The sequence below is a fragment of the Citrus sinensis genome, chromosome 5, assembly GCF_022201045.2.
Source record: "Citrus sinensis cultivar Valencia sweet orange chromosome 5, DVS_A1.0, whole genome shotgun sequence".
NCBI lineage: Eukaryota > Viridiplantae > Streptophyta > Magnoliopsida > Sapindales > Rutaceae > Citrus > Citrus sinensis.
In genome coordinates, this window is record NC_068560.1 from 29,792,289 (window position 1) to 29,811,672 (window position 19,384).

General features: G+C 34.4%; 3 protein-coding genes and 1 pseudogene across 5 annotated transcripts; 2 read left to right on the plus strand and 2 right to left on the minus strand.

The window, feature by feature from the left end:
- Positions 1–1,593: 1,593 nt before the first annotated feature.
- LOC102609273 (protein unc-13 homolog) lies at positions 1,594–3,385 on the minus strand (annotated as a pseudogene).
- A 5,182-nt stretch (positions 3,386–8,567) lies between these two features.
- LOC102609552 (protein NRT1/ PTR FAMILY 5.2-like) lies at positions 8,568–11,710 on the plus strand. Its single transcript, XM_052442582.1, has 4 exons — positions 8,568–8,783; positions 9,382–9,599; positions 9,919–10,484; positions 10,604–11,710. Exons 1-4 carry the CDS (start codon positions 8,666–8,668, stop codon positions 11,487–11,489), a joined length of 1,788 nt encoding a protein of 595 aa, XP_052298542.1. The 5' UTR covers positions 8,568–8,665; the 3' UTR covers positions 11,490–11,710.
- Positions 11,711–14,380: 2,670 nt separating this feature from the next.
- Positions 14,381–16,886, plus strand: LOC102628410 (hypothetical protein). 3 transcript variants are annotated; one of them, XM_006472160.4, is made up of 3 exons: positions 14,381–14,544; positions 14,991–15,990; positions 16,520–16,886. In XM_006472160.4, the coding sequence occupies exons 2-3, from the start codon at positions 15,462–15,464 to the stop codon at positions 16,540–16,542; spliced, it is 552 nt and encodes a 183-aa protein (XP_006472223.2). In that variant the 5' UTR covers positions 14,381–14,544; positions 14,991–15,461; the 3' UTR covers positions 16,543–16,886. The 3 variants fall into 3 exon arrangements, with proteins under 3 accessions (XP_006472223.2, XP_024951731.2, XP_015384057.2); XM_025095963.2 differs by having other exon boundaries at positions 15,289–15,990; XM_015528571.3 differs by having other exon boundaries at positions 15,338–15,990.
- Positions 16,887–17,429: 543 nt separating this feature from the next.
- LOC102628713 (uncharacterized) lies at positions 17,430–19,384 on the minus strand. Its single transcript, XM_006472161.4, has 3 exons — positions 19,155–19,384; positions 18,379–18,527; positions 17,430–17,683 (listed from the first exon to the last, which is right to left on the minus strand). The coding sequence occupies exons 1-3, from the start codon at positions 19,255–19,257 to the stop codon at positions 17,606–17,608; spliced, it is 330 nt and encodes a 109-aa protein (XP_006472224.2). The 5' UTR covers positions 19,258–19,384; the 3' UTR covers positions 17,430–17,605.

Here is a 19,384-nt window from a genome sequence, read left to right on the forward strand (position 1 = left end):
AGATGGGTTGCTCTCTGGATATACTATATTTCCTTGATAGCCAAAACCCCTGGGAGCATTACCAAAACCAACATTTTGTCCAAACCCAGCATTTGAACCAAAACCTCCAAAACCTCTTCCACTATTACCATTAAAGGCTCTTCCTCTACCGTATTGCCCTTGATTAAAACCTTTGCCACCATTCATATTACCTCTACCATGATTCCTCTGTGGAACAAAAGATGAGTTGAACCTATTTCTGCATCTATAGGCTGCATAACCAGGTATGAAGCAAATTTGGCAAACAACTTCAGAGGAACTACTACCATTGTTAAACTGACCATATCCATATCCATTAAAACCTCCATATCCAGAATTGTTACCACCTCCAGAGTTATTTCCATACTGTTTCTGAAAATTTCCATTATTCTTTCCAGCATATGAGTTCTTCTAAACAATATTTGCTGTCATGTTATGCATCACATCACCGGCAATTTTTCCTTTCTTTTGCTCAACTCTATTTTCATGATTCAACAGCAAAGAATATAGTTCATCTAATGTTATTTTTTCACCTCGAGCTAACACAACAATGACTAAAGATTCATAATCTGATGAATCAAGACCAGTTAATACATGCATCACAAGATCATTTAACTCAACAGGTTTTCCAGCTAGAGCTAAAGTATCAGCTATACGTTTTACTTTTACAAAGTAATCAGACATATGCATTGCACCTTTCTTAATAGTTTGAATCTGCATTCTAAGCGTTTGAATTCTAGCTTGTGATTGAGAGATAAACATACTAGCAAGAGTCTCCCAAAGCTGTTTTGAGGTTGTTGAGTCAATCACAGTAGCAAGCAGATTTTGCTGTATCGATGACATCATCCAACTCAGCAGAAGTTGATCAGCCTTCATCCAAGCTATGAACTCTGGATTAACAGATCTGGATCCAGATTCAGTTAAAATTTCAGCTCCATTGTTGTTGCTAGAAGAAATAAATTGTTCAGGACATTCTCGATCACCATTGATAAAACCTTCCAAACCATTCCCTTTGATCGAAGCTAGAATTTATGTGCGCCACAAAATATAATTGTTTTGATCTAGCTTTATAGACATAACAAAACTAAAAGAGTTGTTGTTTTGAATTGTATTTGCCATTTATGGCTCTGATACCATGAAAGAAACTTAGTTCTATAGTGTTTGGCAAGCAAGAAAATAAAAGAAAATGAAAGAGAACTCTTTAGAACCTTTTTATTATTTTCAAGTTAATCAACTTAATGAATACAGATTGACATTTATACTAAGCTACAACCTGCTCCACACGCACGAGTTTGTTACATCACATAACCATTTGCTGCATAACTAATTTTACACATCAGCTCAACCAGCTAACTAACTTTGACAGGTCAGCTCAGTGAGTTGATATGCTACAACCAGCTACACAGCAACAGCATGCTCTGCTCTAGCTATACAGCAACATCATGCTCTGCTCCAGCTTCATCCAATTCACTAACAGTCTTGCTCTTGGAAAAATAACACGAAGACATAAGAAATCTTACGGTTTGAACTGAAGTAACCCCCCTTTGATATTTTAGAGATTGCTTCTTACCACATGACGCAACAAAGGTTGTATATTCTCTGAAGAGTTGTTGTAACCCATCAGCAAGATCATGAACCAAATCATCGGTAATTCCTATTGGAATTTCAAAGAAATCATCCAAAGTATCCTTGGCATTTCTCATTAGCTCCACAGCTGACTGCGCGTACGGCTCAGATTTGGACTTGGGATTCCATGTGTGCAAATACAAATTGTAATGAACTAACTATCGTCACAAACAAATAAAATTTCATTTTGAATCTTTCTTCATGCGTAAAATTAAGCACGTACTTCTGATTCTTTAGCTCTCAGATAACATTCCTTCCCTTTATTTATTCTCTCTTGAATCCACAATCTCAATTGTCTTAATATGATCGAATCAACTTCATATGGAATCATCTCTCTGACAATGCCTTTGCCTCCATCATCACACCCAGCAGAGTCTTCAACCACCATTTGGACTAAAACTTTTTCAAGCTTTCCAGCTCTTTGCAGCACATCAACTGTATCATTTTTAAGTGTCCCCGTCTCAGACAGATACTGCTTCAACACTGCCCCATAGCATTGGTGGAATGTGACAGTCGCAACCCCAGCTGCAATCGAGTGCCATCTCTTAAGTACTGGACTAAAACGTTCCCTCTCTCTCAATGCCAAATCCTCTGCTTCTTTAGCCAGTTGAAGTAAAGCTCCTGTTTCCCCTAAATCGTTCCCATCGCTATCTTCAGTCCTCAAGTTCCCATTCTCAATAATCTGCTGCAATCAAAGACACAAGCAATGCAAACATAAAGAACATATTCTAACAAGAATCAAAAGCAAATATAATAACCCCCTGAACTCATTAGCGTTGGGTTACATTAGTGAAGGCATTTTTCACCGAGGAACGAATATAATGATATCAACACGATCGCCGGTTGAATCCATCACCACTTTTGTATCTCCTCTCTCAAGCCCACCTTCAGTAATGCTAACATCTTCACCCAAAATCTTCGATGCCAATAAAGCTAAAGGAAGAAGGTTCTCAATTTGCCCAACGGTGCCTCTATGAAAATAATCATGATACCTAAGCAACCTTTTCTCTGCCCACCCTTGCATCGAGGCCAGAACGGACGCCAACATTCTCACATAAATCGCCTCTCTATCCGGCTTCTTAGCATCATTAGCCAACTCCGCTAATATAGTATGCGCCGCGCATAAAAGATCAGGCTCCGACAGAGAAGTCCCAACGTATTGTTGAAACAAAACCCATGTGAAACAGACATATTGTGTATTGGCCGATTGATCCCCAGGGTCGACCATGTCTTCTTCATCAGCTCCAAAAGCTCATCAACCTCATCAAGGACTAATGTCTCGTCTCTGAAATCGAATATGGATTGAAGCAGATCTATGTGGAGGTGGACATTGAGGGGAAAGCCATCAGCCCAGTGGCAAACATCGGTGGGAGTGCCATTGGCGATTCTCCAAGATAAAGAAACGACGCTGTTGCATAATGCTCGCATTGTGTCCGAATTCTTGCCGGTGTCTATAGGTTTTGTCTCACTTGCGCGGACGATTTCAAGAAGACGTATAGCGAAAGTGTTGGATTTGTCTATTGGGACTGATGGGTGTTGGAGGAGACCGGCTTCGAGGATTTTGAGTTGGCGCCTCTGCCATAGATGGTACTCGTGTCCATCATTGAATTCTGATGGTTTTAGATGCCGAAGCAGCTCTAGTGGAAGAATTGTCGTCTCCGCTCGCCGTCCCATCTGTTTAAGCATGAAAAGATGACAATGGTTAGGACGGAGCCGGAAATTTCATTAAAAGCGACAGATGACAAAGACTTTTGACTTACAAGAAAAGAAATTATAAATTATAGGGAGAAATTTAATAGATTTTATTAGAATATAGAGATTCTCCAATTTGGCGGGATATTGTTGTGCTTAACCCTGTCGATTGGTTGTATGTACAACAGTGGTATAGAAGAATTAATTTAATTCTCGCATGCAAGACAATAAGATGAGGAAACATAAATGACTCCTCGTACGTGCATGCACATGCATATATGCAAATTGTAAATGTTTACGTACTTGGCCAACAAGGGTTCTCATGAGAGAATTCCGGCGGGCTTGGTGGGTCATTAAATGAAGAAAGTGGGGAGATAAAGGCCAGGTGCTAACTAGTAAGGGTGCCTTCACTAGATAATTATATATACACACACAAAAATGCTAAGTGTCTAGAGCGCAAGAGAAACGGCACACAGTAATGCCGTTTTTCTCCCCACTAGCTCGCGCTCTTGCCCTTCCAGACAATAAGCAGCACTCATATATATATATATGTGTGTGTGTGTGTGTGTGTGTGTATTTACGTATGTATCATTATTTGTATTGTTTAAATTTTTCTTCCCTTTAAATAAATAAAACAGTAATGTTAAGAATATTAATATTTGAGTGTTGATTTAAATCAGAATTGATGTGACATTCATCTATTGATGATATAATAGAGTAATAACTAATTTTATATTTATTATTTAATAAATGAGTGACATTTAATATTGGACTATTGGACTCAAATGTTGGTACTCAAGCTTTATTCTAAGTAAAATGGTTGGTTTGATCTTTTAACATATTTCTAGAAACGTAATCAACTTGGTAGAATAAAATATCATTGGCTAGCATTCATGATCTACCGACTAAAAATTGTTTCGGAAGAATTTTGAAACTTGAACTCGATCCAAATCCATCAGGAGCATCAATCCGGTTTTAATTCATTTAATTGGTCCAAAAGTTGAAATAAACACTAGTGCTTATCTAGAAAAATATTCATCGTACTCTATATACGAGGTACGTAGCAAGGATCATGCAAATCATTAAATATTAAAATAAATTACTTTAAAAACTGTGAAAGATTAGTCAACGCTTGACGAGTACCACAACTTATTTTGAAATGAATATTCTAGTGGAAGTTTTCGGATGTTTAGTATTATTTTTTCCCTTTAAAATAAAATGAAAACGCTCATTATGTGATATAATTTAAATCTGATATGAAAATAAAATATTCAAATAGTGAATACAATCAATTTTTATAGATTTTTAAACGTGATTAATTACATTACACCATCATTTGCGTCACAAATGGCACATCTCATAATCTATGATAAACATAGGTTGATTCTATTTTTTGGGATAAAAAAGTATGGGTTGATTCTAATTTTTTTATATAAAAAAAGTGCTTTATGTTCACATATGGATGTGATCTCTTTATTAGCACTTTTTAAATCCAAAATCTAGAAAAAAAAAAAGTATTCATAAAAAACTAAAATTGCTTTCAGCCTAATGTGGTGACAGGTCACCAGAATTTGATAGATTATAAATCAAAATTTTGAAGGACTAAATAATGCAGCCATTGGTACAATCAAATAGAATATGATCACCATAAATCTCAAATAACAAAAAAAATAAACCTAAATTGCCATTGTTTTTAACAACTAGTATAAGATTATGATGGCATCATAAATTAAATATAAAAATTATAAATAATCAGATTCAAACTTCGAACCTCTTATCTCCATTTAAAAGATTTATCATTTGAACTAATGAACATTCACAACAATTTTAAATAGTTGTTGCCAAAATACTTTTACAAATTATGTATGTATTCACTTTTTAAGGACTAAATAATGCAGCCAGTTGGTACAATCAAAATATATTCATATCATAATACCTAAAATGCCCCGTTTTGAATTTTGAAAATTCTGTTCATATCATAATTTTAATACAAATTGTTTCACGCGGTGTTCTACTGTGTTATTCTCTCCCGCATTTTGAACGTTGAAAATGTATCATCAAATTCTGAATAAAAATATCTAAAATTAAAAAAAAATCATACATAATAGTTATATTGTGTTATTGATATGGTAATTTTATAATTTATATCACATCAATTGAAATACAAAATTCTGCAACCATTTCTTGGCAGCAATGGGAACCTCCTCACCTTGTTTTTGGGGTTGGATTGAGGATTTGAGTATTTTCATGTGTATTATAAAAGTTAATTTTCTTTTAAATATTTCTAAATCTATCCAATCCATTCTAGACCCGGATATTTAGCTCGTTTGAACAAACAAGCATCACAACAATTTCAAATAATTGATGCCAGAGTTCGGAATACTTTTACAAATAATGTATGTATTCACTTTTTCTTTTTTCTTTTTCTATTTTTAATGGAAAATCTCAATTTCAATTGCATCTTTGTTGGCCCGCGTTTACCTTTCTCATTCAACTAGAAGCCCCTGCTGTTTCTTACGACTTTACTAGTCAAAAGAAGAGTGAAAGAGTCGTGGAAAATCAAGGCGACGCACACAATCATCCAAGAGCCAAAGATTCTGTGAAATAATATAATTCGTGCATCCGCAGCTTCCTGCTTTCAATGGTTTCTAATAATGTATGATAAACATAGGTTGATTCTATTTTTTGGAATAAAATAAAATGAAAATGTTCATTATGTGATGTAATCTACATCTGATATGAAAATAAAATATTCAAATAGTGAACACGATCAATTTTTATAAATTTTTAAACACAATTAATTACATTGCGCCATAATTTGCGTCACAAATGCCACATCTCATAATCTATGATAAACATAGGTTGATTCTAGTTTTTGGGATAAAAAAAGTGTATGTCGATTCCATTTTTAGAGATAAAAAAGTGTAGGTTGATTCTATTTTTTGATATAAAAATGTGTTTTAATATGCCGGCGCCAACAATAATTTTTTGTGTGAATATGAGACTTCACACTGGTGTTAAGTACTTTTATATTGGCATGAAATAATATTCCAATAGTTTACAACATTATAAAGGCATTAAATTGAGCTAGTATGAAATCTCAAATTCTTTAAAATGCGGGCGCCTGAAGATGTAGAAAATAAATCAATTCGAATTAAAGAGTTAATAGAAAGGAAAGGAAATTAATCAACCTTGAGAGCAGAAGTGGATACTTGAAGGATCCTAGCGTCAGCAAAGGGATTAAAGAGAGACTTAATATCCTCACTATTATAAGAATATCGAGTGTCAAGGCGATAATCCAAGACCACCTCCTCAAGATCTAGTTTTTGGGATAAAAAAAGTGTATGTCGATTCCATTTTTAGAGATAAAAAAGTGTAGGTTGATTCTATTTTTTGATAAAAAAATGTGTTTTAATTCATTATTTGGATTCGGATATAAGAGCACCTTTCATTACAGTATTTCTGAACAAGTTCCTGGATAACAAGCCTAAAGGTTTTCTTATTGATGATATCGATGATGATAGTGACGATATTGATCGTGACATTGATACAGAGCTGGAGCTTCTAACTATGATGAATGCATTAACTATCAATATGATGTCGGAAATAGACCGATTTTATATCACCCTTCAATTCGAATTAGCAAAAGCAATGTCTCCTTGCATAATATGGATTCCAAACATTCATGATCTGGATGTGGAGTTGAATACCTCATTCAAGAATTGTTTTTGCTCTAATCCGTAGGAAAAAAATAAAAAAGGCAAATCCCTTATGAGTTATTGATAAAGTGAATAAATCTGCCATTTCTTGAAATCTCTCTTTTTTTTTTTAATTTGTAAAGTGAGTTAACATTAAACTAAAATCCAAAATAACTAACTCATAAGAATTGTGCATTTAGATTAGGGGCAATTTCGAAACTTTTCAAATCAATTGGGACATATTTTGCAATTTTAAAACTCTAGTAGGACATTTTTATAAATTTAAAGAAAACAAAGTTTGCTTTCATAACACGATTTCATTTTCCTCAGCATGACAGTGATATGGCAATAAATGAAATAATTTATTGGCAAATTTTCACATTATTCTTATCATGAATTGATAATCCAAGTACATGTTCGTTGAAATTTTTTAGTCAAAAGAGAGAGAGAGAGAGTTGAAACACATAACCCTTTCCTTTTTCCTTCTCCTCGTATGATCTCCTCGTTTTTTTTTTCTATTTTTAATGGAAAATCTCAATTTCAATTGCATCTTCGTTGGTCCATGTTTACCATTCTCATTGAACTAGAAGTCTAGAAGCCGTTGCTGTTTCTTACGACTTTACTAGTCGAAAGAAGAGTGAAAGAGTCGTGGAAAAACAAGGCAACACGATCATTCAAGAGTCAAAGATCGTACGTGAGAAGCGAGATAATATAATTCGGGACGTAATCCTCATTCATAATACTTGGCGTTGATATTAGTTTATTTAGAAAAAAAAAAAAAGACATAAAATAATCCTCATTCATGTGGTCCAAATTTAGAGATTAAATAACAAATTAATAAGATAATGGAAATAATTGTGATCTTAGTTATAGATAACGTTGTGCAAATTTTTGGTACTTACGGTGTTGGTGTAGAAATAATTCATAAGATAGTGATATGGCAAAAAATGAAATAATTTATTGGCAAATTTCACATTATTCTTATCATGAATTTGATAATATGGGAGCAGTCGACAAAATTATTTTGTATTGTTAATAAAATAAAACAGATATATTAAAGTTTTAAAAAAATAAGGAAGGTGAATTAAAAATAATCAATTTATGAGGGGAATAATCTGATATTAATCTTTATTTTATTAAATGATTATATTGAAACAATGTCATACTAGTTTTTCTTTTCATTAAGTTTTCCTATAATCATTTTTTTTTAATTTTTTAAAAAGCATCTCATTAATATGAATCGATATCCTTTATTAATCTGAAATTTTGCTTGAATTTTTGCTGAAGTATATTTAAAATTTAATAACTCTTACATGTATATTATTATCTACTAACCATCACTCTATTAGTGACCCATTCAGAATGTATGCCGATCCAAGTATTGTTGGTTGAATGTTTTAGTCAACGACGAATTCTTATCCACCTAACCTAACCTCCCCCTCCACCCCCAAGGAAAAAAAATGTCGGAGGAAGAATGGTGACGGCATGTGGGTAAATTTACTAATTATCTTCCCGGCGAAGGGAAATTGAGTGGCTATAAATTTGACGATATTATACATCTATGGACACTCTTAACTTAAACTGACGAACAAGAAGAAAAGAAAAGGAGGAGACAATAATTAAATAAAAAAATGAGTGGTGAAGAAGGAAATATAGACGATTATACACAAGATGGCACCGTGGACCTCAAAGGCAACCCTGTTCGCAGATCCAAGCGTGGTGGATGGAGAGCTTGCTCCTTTGTTGTTGGTACAATATTTGAACTTCTCTCGGTTTAATCCTACATAAGTGTATGAGTTGTTATTATTTCTGTTCATGGCCGTTCAGGATTCAGCCAGCCGTTTTGCTTGCTCGTTTCTTTTACGACACTTTTGTCTCACCTTGCAATCGCATATGCATGCCTTTGTTCCATATTCTATATTTCCTTGGAACCCTTTTTTCTTTTTCCTCCTCCTCGTGTGCATAAGCGAGCTTCGAACTTCAGATTTCTTGTACCAGTTCCAGAGATTTTAGTGAATCTTTAAACTGTAAAAGTAAGCCTTAATCAGACATAGCTCAAAAACTTGGAGTTGTCAAGGACCCCACGAGTGGTTACCAAAAAGCGGTCCTTTTCCATCCATCTCTCCAAATCAAATCACGACTTGTAGTCATAGCTCAAAAACTTGGAGTTGTCAAGGACCCCACGAGTGGTTACCAAAAAGCGGTCCTTTTCCATCCATCTCTCCAAATCAAATCACGACTTGTAGTCACGTTACTTTCTAGGAGATATTTAACAAAACTGTTCAATTCCCAACTGTTTTATAAATCTTTTATTGGCTACTTTTTGGCTTGCTGTCGTTATTTGCAGTATACGAGGTGTTTGAACGTATGGCCTATCATGGGATATCGTCAAATTTGGTGATGTATTTGACAGACAAGCTGCATCACGGCACTGTGAAGTCAGCGAACAACGTCACCAACTGGGGTGGCACCATTTGGGTCACTCCAATTTTTGGCGCTGGTGTTGCCGAGGCCTATCTCGGCCGCTACTGGACCTTCATCATTGCTTCTTTTTTTAACCTCATGGTATGTATGTTTATTCATTATGTTCAGCGATTATTTAATTAATTTATAAGATAATTTAGGTTTTTTTTTTAAACATGCAATCCTCTCATGATATTTAATCAGTAAGCCATACGATGTCGGGTTGTCGGTGTCTGATATAAATTAATGATAATACCAGGATACATGACAAAATTTCACCATAATTTTAAAGATCGGAGCACATGGTTTAATTGCTCTTTTGTTGACCTGTTAAAGACAGACAGAGAAGCGTATATATAAATTTTGTCTGTATCCTTTTTAACGATTTTTTAATTTTATATTTTCTTTTTCCTGGTTACAGGGGATGATTGTACTAGCACTATCAGTGTCATTATCTGGGTTGAAACCTCCTCCATGCAATGATATTAACAGTCAAGACTGCAGGAAGGCTTCAACATTACAATTAGGTACCTTCTTTGTTGCACTCTACACGCTGGTTGTGGGAACCGGAGGAACCAAGCCCAACATCTTGACGATCGCCGCGGACCAATTCGATGAATTTGAGCCCAAGGAGAAGGCCCATAAGCTCTCCTTCTTCAACTGGTGGATGTTCAATATCTTTTTTGCGACACTCTTAGGCAATACAGTGCTTGTCTACATACAAGAGGATGTGGGCTGGGTCTTGGGTTATGGGCTTCCTGCACTAGGTCTTGCTATAGCCATTGCGATTTTCTTGGCGGGCACACCCTTCTATAGGCACAAGAAGCCCGCAGGAAGCCCATTCACAAGAATGGCAAAGGTCATTGTAGCTGCCATAAGAAAAATGAATGTGCCTCTCCCTACTGACCCCCAAGAACTGTATGAACTTGACTTGGAATATTATACACAAAAAGGGAAGTACAGGATTGGTTCCACCCAAAATTTGAGGTTAGTGTCTTAGTTGCATATTTTTATTTATTTATTTACTTTTTGGTCCCATTGAATATATGGCAGGCTCACATGCACATTTTGTTTAATTGTGTCTTCTTGTTTGTTCTTGCGTGCAGGTTCTTTAACAAAGCTGCAGTCAAAACAGGTGCAACAAATCCATGGATCCTGTGCTCAGTGTCTCAAGTAGAGGAAACCACGCAAATGTTAGCAATGATCCCAATCTTGGTTGCCACGTTTGTTCCCAGCACAATGCTTGCTCAAATCAACACCCTTTTTGTAAAGCAAGGCACTACCCTTGATAGAGCTATTGGTAGCAGCTTCAAGATCCCCCCCGCAAGTTTAACAGGATTTGTAACCTTATCAATGCTTGTTTGTGTCGTCTTATATGACCGATGCTTTGTCAGGATTACGCGAAGGTGGACTAAGAATCCTAGAGGGATCACTCTTCTTCAAAGAATGGGAATTGGCCTAGTCATTCATATTATAATTATGGTTATTGCTTCTTTTACAGAGAGATATAGACTAAGTGTGGCCAAGGACCATGGTATAGTTGAAAAAGGACAGCAAGTTCCTTTAACAATATTCATTATGCTTCCTCAATTTGTGCTTATGGGAACAGCCGATGCATTCTTGGAGGTAGCCAAGATTGAGTTCTTTTATGATCAGGCACCAGAGAGCATGAAGAGTCTTGGAACTTCTTATTCAATGACTACTTTAGGAGTTGGAAATTTCCTTAGTAGCTTTCTGCTTTCAACGGTTTCTGACATAACCAAAAGGCATGGCCACAAAGGGTGGATTCTGAACAACCTTAATGTTTGTCATTTGGACTATTACTATGCCTTTTTCGCAATATTGAATGTCTTGAACTTTGTTTTCTTCTTGGTTGTGGCAAAGTTCTATGTGTACAAGGCTGAAGTTTCGGATTCAATGGAGGTGCTTACCGAAGAATTAAAGGTGATGAGATTAAGGGCATCTGCACAAGAAGCGACTGTGGCTAACTGATTCGGTAGTTGATTCACACGAGAATCAGAACTGAAGCTCAGTTTCTGGCCAGGCTACTATAGAGATTTAACTGATAATTTTACTTTGGGGTTGATTGTTTGATAGAGCAGTGTGTGTTAAATTTCCTTCACACCAGTCACAAGAATGTTTTAGCTCAAAAAAGAATTAATATTTGATTATCATGTTCTGGAGTATCAACGTAGTGCTGCTTGTAGTAAAATAAATTTGACTCGTGAAGGACTAGAAATAGAAAGTGCTGCTAATGGTCCAAAATGTTGTTATGGTGTTGAAGTAGGCAATTTGGAATTTGGATGCTAGGGTTCTTAAGACCCTAACCTCTGGATTAACATATGTGGCCAGGAAAGTTGGAATAGAACATTCAATATTTTTGTTAATTAGGTGGATGTAATATTGGTATTGTATATTTCACATATTTTGCAGAGTCTCAGTATATAGTTTTATTCGGTACTTTTGTTCATCAAATGTTAATCCCATTCACTTATTTGACTGTGATCGATTGCCTCAACTTAATTTGCTAACTAATCAAAATTTCTATATTCAAGTTAATTTTATTTATTTATGTATGTTAGTGAAACTTTTTGTCCAAAAAGTGTATATAAACTATGTAGTGAGACTATTTACACCCTAAGAAATACTTTGAATATCCCTTACTTTGTACATCTATTTAATAAATTTTAAAAATTAATAATTACTTTACACACTCTGATCACTAATGCCAAAATAATCCATAATCAAACCTAAATAAAAAATTTTGATGTTCTTTTACACACAAAATATTCCTCACAAATAAATAGGTGTTAATTCCCATAAACTTATTAGATACCTACTTCTTTAACTCCTACAGTCTCTTCTTCGTCAAACCTTTTGTTATCTTCTCATTAACCTTTTGGAGTATAATACATTAAATTGTCCTAAAAAGTAATTAATTGAAAATGTTATTTTTTAAAATATAATTTTTTATAAAAAAAAATAAGTGAGATTATTTGAACCCATAAAAATACTCTTTTCATCCACATTTTAATTAATTTTTTATTATTAAAATACCCATAACATAACATTACTATAGCTGACAATATAATACTTCAATTAAAAGGAATTTCTCTTTACACTCATCATGTACAACCTCCCTAACAAAAGTAAACCTAAACGACACAACTCATCTAGTTTTAAACTCATTTTTTGTTTGCTTTATTCATATCAGTCATCAAAACTATGCAAACAAGTAAACAACATTAGAATAATATCAACATAACAGTTGCTTCAGATTACTTGAGTTCAAGTAATAATAGAAGACAAAAATGAGTGTTCAGTGGTGGTTGAGATTTTTCATTCCCACAAAACATGTTTATATTGTGGTGGGAGCGACTAGATTGTAACAGTGGTAATTGTATGCATTTGGATTGTCAAATTACTTTATCACATATAACTAGTTTAGGTGGTAATTTTGTAACCAGCACAATAGTAATCATCAAATAATTAAGAGTATGTGTTTTGACACCCCTCAAAATTTCTTATAAAACCTCATTTTAATTAAAGTTATTCTAATTACCTAATACAAATTAATTCATTTCTTGTATTGAATAAAAATTCAATCAAACACATAGATATTAGATAAATTATTCTTTTAACAAACTTTTTACACCCACCCTATTTCACAAATTTATGAAATTTATTAAAAAAATTTTGAGAAAATTATAAGAGTTTAGAGTTATGAATATAGAAATTATATAATAAAAAATTAAGATAAATTTAATATTTTAGCATTTGTATGCAATCTAAAAAGAAATATTTGTTTAGAGTAAAATTTTATGGAAATATGGATTATTCTAATATTTGAATATGTATTTCATCGATTAATCTGGGTATTTTAAGAAATAACAATCAATAGGGGAGTTAAAAGGTCACTTATAAATAATTATTTATATAAGTTAAAATCCTATATATGAATCTTTCAAAATTTGTGTATGTTTATTAGTAAGTAGCCGAAAGGTTTCATAATTAGCAAGAGGTTGATAATGTAGATGATGGGGGCACTTTGGAGGATATTAAAAATAAAGTTGCTGATACCAACAAAGTGTTGGCTCTACTGACAATGGAGTCCCTTTAAGTGGTTTGACTGGGTTTGCTCCCCAGTTCGAGTCGCAGGAAAGTCGCATTTGTTGGGAGAACCTGTGCCTCTCGGTTCGAGCAGAGACTTCTAGTCTGGGTTGTGGTACGGGCTTAAAAGTGCCTCCTACAGTTTGGGCCATCCCCAGGTCACCTCGTGGTCAAAATTTTTAAAAAAATAATAATATATAAAGTTGCTGATAATTGCACTTGTTATGACACTATTTTTTGGGTTGGGGGAATCAAGGTGGAATTCTTGATCAAACTTCTACATATGGAGGAATGTGTGGGTTTTTCAGCACATGTCATTTTGATTATTGATAGCTATCATCCTTTATGAATAAGGGAAAAAGAAAATGAAAAAAATCACCTCTTTATTATAAAAAAATATTTGCTACTGTGGAAAATTTATGATGTACTTCATAAAAAATAAAATTAATGCACAGTTAGTAAATAAACATCCACCTGATAAAGTATGTAAATGAAAAATTCCAAAAAAAGATAGTAACAGAATTAATATTTTGATTTAATTGGGGCGTTAATTGAAAAATAAATTTAAGAAGGTCATATGAAATTCGAATCTCTCTTTTAAGGAGAGGATTTGATTGCCATCAAGCTAAATTTAAATAATTAATTGATTAATTTATTTGTGTATGTAAATTTTCACCCACAAATGATTTTTTATTTTTGCATTTTCGAATGCAGCCACAAATAAGGTTTGAAAGTCTATTTGGCCTACTATGAAACTTCTAAATTGAGGGAGATGAATTAAATAAGTACAAAGTACGACAAAGCGGTCAAACAGATAAATTATAAACGACAATGCGTACAAGAATTGGCATTTTTGTTTTGCCTCTCTGTTTCCACTTTTCAGACTTCTGCTCTCTCCCTCTCTCTCTCTCTCGGAATTTTCTCTCGGCAATGAACGGTACGTGCATTATGATTTCATTTCCATTTTTCACTTTTCTGTTCGTTTCCCGAGAAAATCCATGTATAGAAAACAAAAGAAAGCTTCAAAAAAGTTGTTTTTTTCTTTGTAATCTAATATATAGTTTCACAGTTTTCGTTTTTATTTTCTGGTTTGTCCCAAAATGGTAAATTGATCTCAGCCGAGCGACGTTGATTTAATTACGCGCGAGTTAAGGTCGTGTTTTTCATTTCTCCCCTGCTATTTCGAAAATGAAAACTTTACCTTTTAAATTCTGTTTTTTCTGTTGTTTCTTAGAATAATGTTTTGTTTGCTTTTGCAAAATCACGTATTTGAATTGGGCTAATAAGTTCTTAAAAGCGTTTTCCTGATCAATTACATTGTTTAGGTTTCTGTATATGATTTTTTTTTTTTTGAAGTTTTCCTTTTGGTTATATCCAATGTAGGAGGAAGAAATATGAAGAAACGAAGATAATTGTTTATTTTTTTCAAGTTGATGAGGCTGGTGGCATTTATAATTGGAATATAATTGGATAATGGAATTATGGAAGTGGTGTTTAGCTATATTTTTGAAAATCAGAAAGTGGGAAAAGGTGGTTTCTTGCCTGAGATTGTTGAGTTTATTGCGAAGACAAGCAAGAACTTGATCTTTATTTTCATTGATGTGATGTGATGGATTAATTGAACATTCTTTTGCGGGCTTTCTTTGTACGATGTTAAAGTTATTCTGTTTGATATTAGAAGGTTAGGCGCGCAGTGGTATCATTTAACTTCATGGCATTGACTGTTTCAGTGGAGAGAATTGTCTCAAAACAAGATTTTCATTTGGTGTGATGGGTTAGAGAAATTTTCTGTGGCTTTAGATATATACATCATTTTGGAGGGTGAAAGCAAAAATTGAATAGATTAGGCATGTGATGGGTCATATGGATTCAAGGGAGAGTAATTCAGATGCTGATTTGGAATATGGTGAGATTAGAAGGCGAGATGACCAAAATAAAGGGCAAAGTTGTATTGGTCAACATTCAAATAAAATGGTCGATTGGGAGTGGAATATGGTTAGGGGTTCAAAAGGATTAGTAAAAGATGATAATCTGTTAACTGCATGCAAGAATGTCTTACATTCTGGTGAGAATGTGGAGATATACGTGGACGAGCTAGGAGAGGAGGCAGCAAGTCTTGTGAAGAAGAAAATGGTGGCGGAGAAAGGGAAATCAAGCTCTAAGAAGCCTCCTAAACCACCTAGGCCTCCTGGAACCCTGTCGTTTGATGAGGCTGATATAAAACTGTGCAGAGAAATTTCTGAGCTTGCGAGACTGAAGTATGCAAGGATTCGACAAATGAAAGAATTGAAGAAAAAGAGGGTTGATAAGGTGTCATCACCAGTGGTTAGCTTTTTTGCAATGATCATAACCATTTTATTCTGCTACGTGATAATCTTCCAAGGTAATTAGACTGTTTCTATGGTTTCTTATGTTGTTGTTATCTCATTGTTTCTCTGTTTAGGCTAGCAATGTTAGTTATATGCTTGCAGATTTAATCTTATCCTACAAGAAGGTTTTGCCGTTTTGATACTTCTTCATAACTTAATAGAGAGTTCCATATATTTTTGCTGCTCTGTAGTTAACTTTGTATCTTTACCTAATGTGATCACATTCTTTTGAGATAAACTATAAAAACAATATCAGACAGCATCGGACCAAAATCTGAAATTTATGTGATTTTCTTTTATAAGAAAGTTCTTTTTTACGGTTTAATTTCAACCAAAGCAAATATAAGGAAATAAGCAACCAAATTATAGAGGGTTCAATGGAACAGCTGACATGCAGTCCAAATATTTATGCTAAATTGCTTTTTTTTTTTTTTTCCCGTGCGTGTGTGTTAAGCTGTATTCTAGTCTCTCTTGCTACTACAATTTTCTTATGGTTTTCCATCACATGTGTATGTCAAATTTTTTATATTTTCTAACTTACAGGCATCTTGGGTTCACGTATATGATGTGGTACGTGTCAAGTTCAGTGCATGGATATCCTTACTCTGGTTGGCGACCCTTCTTTTTTTTTGTTGTTGGGGGGGGGGGGGGGGGGGGTGTGGGGGGTTGGTTGGGGGGTGTGTGGAGTTCCAATTGCTTGGATAGCAGCTTTGTTGAATAAGCTGACTTGCCATTTCATCAGTTAACTTTTGTAAATACTTCAAGCAAAATCAGGTTTTGTAACATTGCTGAATGAGCTGCGTACTAGTTTATTTATTCCTTCACTTTTTAAATATTATGGAAGATACCGTGGTTTTGATTATAATAAAGGACCTGTTTGGGGCAGCTACCGCAAACGGATCTAAATTCTGCTAAATTTCAAGCTACTTTGTGTTGGATATCTTTTACTACTATCATGTCCATTGCGATTGAGTACTGACATTGCTGGGCAATCTTGGAGGTGAAGTGGTGTTATAATGTCACTTGAAACACAGGCCTTTTAGTGCTGTTCTTACAAATTGCAAGCGATGAAAAGAGGACTGAATGAACTGATAAATCTGAAATTCAAAAGATACATAAATGTTTTTAATCTTGAGATGGAGTGGCATTTGGAATTTTTCTATTAGCCATTTTGTATCCGTGTATCGTATGGGAACAACGCATAACATCTGACACAATTTTATCATCAATCAACTGAATGGCACTTCAACAGACAACAATCTTCTTTACATCTTTTGAACTAGAGAAATTATGTTCACATTTTACAACTCCGCCGTTCAGCCCATTCATGGAACCATTACAACAGATTCTGCAAGCTCCCAAATCTGTTTTGCTAGAAAAATTTTTATTTTACAGCAACCCCCCGGTGAATTCTCAAACTAAGTTTTATAATCAAAACAAAAAAAAAAAAAAATATTTTGAACTACCCAAATTTTGTTCATTAAATTCTATAATGTACATATGACGTGAGATTACATATATCAAAGGCAAAAACTCGAAAGTTCCACATTTCATTCTGAATTTTCCAGTAGTGAAAGCAAGCGAACATTCATATATGAGTCCTCAAAGAACTAGTTTCTTTCAAAATTATTAGGCTTTCGCAGGTGCAGCTCTTGGCCTCCACAGTCCCAGCCTATATTTGTGGGTGTGTTTCAGTATCAGCTTCCTCTGGCAAACAAGAAAACACAAGTCAAAACTTGTAAGTTGTAACAAAAGGAATTCTGGAAGCAAAAAACAATAAAAGTTTCATATTCACCATGAGTAAAAACTAAAGGACATGCATACTTCAAAACTTAATAATATTTTCAAATTCCTGAGATACACTTTGTGCCACTATTTCTTTGTACAATGGTAAATGCATATGAATGTCAGAATTTTAACTTGACAATGCAACCAACCTTGATAATTCATAACCATATACAGGATATGACAGATAGCAAGCAGAAATTCAGAATATTGCATACAACATGTAACCCGCTCTTCCATATATACAACCTAAAACATTTGCAAGTATTTGGATGTTGTTTATGCTCAGAGCTGGACACAATGATAATTAGCCCACTATCATTATAGCTAAAACCATGCATATAATTTATGGAAGGATTCTACTTCTTATAGTTAATCTAGATGTAGCAGATTAGTAGCTGCTGAAATCCAATACATGAGAAACCATGTACTTGAATGAGGTACTAATAATAATAATTGTGTTTGTGTGGACTATATTGGTTATCAGGTGTATCTGATATTCATAACATAATGAGATTTATCAAATCTTGCCAACAATAAATGTATCTTTCATTTCCCCAAACAAACAACAGGACATATATTGAAATAAAAGCACCAGCAAAATTCGAAATGCTTACATGCTTGCAAGGAATGCCAAGTTTCTTGAGCTTAAGAGTTCGGGTTACAAGCAATCTCTGAAAGTCACCTATCTCAGATTCAAGCTTCGCCGAATGGGTTTCCACTCCTTTCCCTATTCCATTCAGAAACTCTGGTATCCCAACCTTGACTGCAAAAGCACCAATAACTCTCTCAAATCCCAATTTCAGCTTTCTAAAAGACTATGAAACTCATGTTGTGGTTATCACTAAACGAAGAACCAAAAAAAGGCTTTTTTTTTCTTTAATGGACAGTCAACATTCCATTTTGGACATCTAACGACAATACCTCAACTCAATCAGCTGTATTTCAACTACTTAATTGCTCCTAGTCTTTACCCAAGAGATGTCCCTGAGAGTCAATAAGAAAATTGTCTCTTTGCTTAATATAGGGACATTTTAACATATTTTTCAAAATTCAAAACAAGCAATATTAAAGATATGATTCAATCTCATTCTAGATAAACTCAAACAGCTCAAATTATGAAACCCAAAATTTTCTTGAAACAACCAGAAAGAGCCAGAATTTCCCTTTCCCTTCTTTCATGTTTCTAAATTTTCCCATTAACCAAACAAAGCCAAACTCAGCCTTATACATCTTAACACTAGCCGCTCCTTGAAAAAGTTTCTCATTTTTACAAAAACCCTAAACAACACAACCCAGAAGACCCAATAGTTTTCACTTAATTATCAATTCAACCAAAAGATAAAAGCAACAAAAAGAAATCCAAAAATAACGGAAAATAGAATGGGGATACCAATGTATTGATTTGATGCTTTGGAGGTGAAGAATCTAGAAAACCCAGATACTGCTACCATCGAATTTGCCCCCGCGTTGTTGAATATTTGCCTCCAAGCCATTCTTCGATCTGTGTATCCGCTCACTCACTCTCAGATGTTAGGGTTTTGGGTTTAGCTCTTTTTGGAGAATTTGGAGATGAAAGCGTTAGCTAAAAGGGCTCCCCGGTTAAACGCTAAAAATAATTTA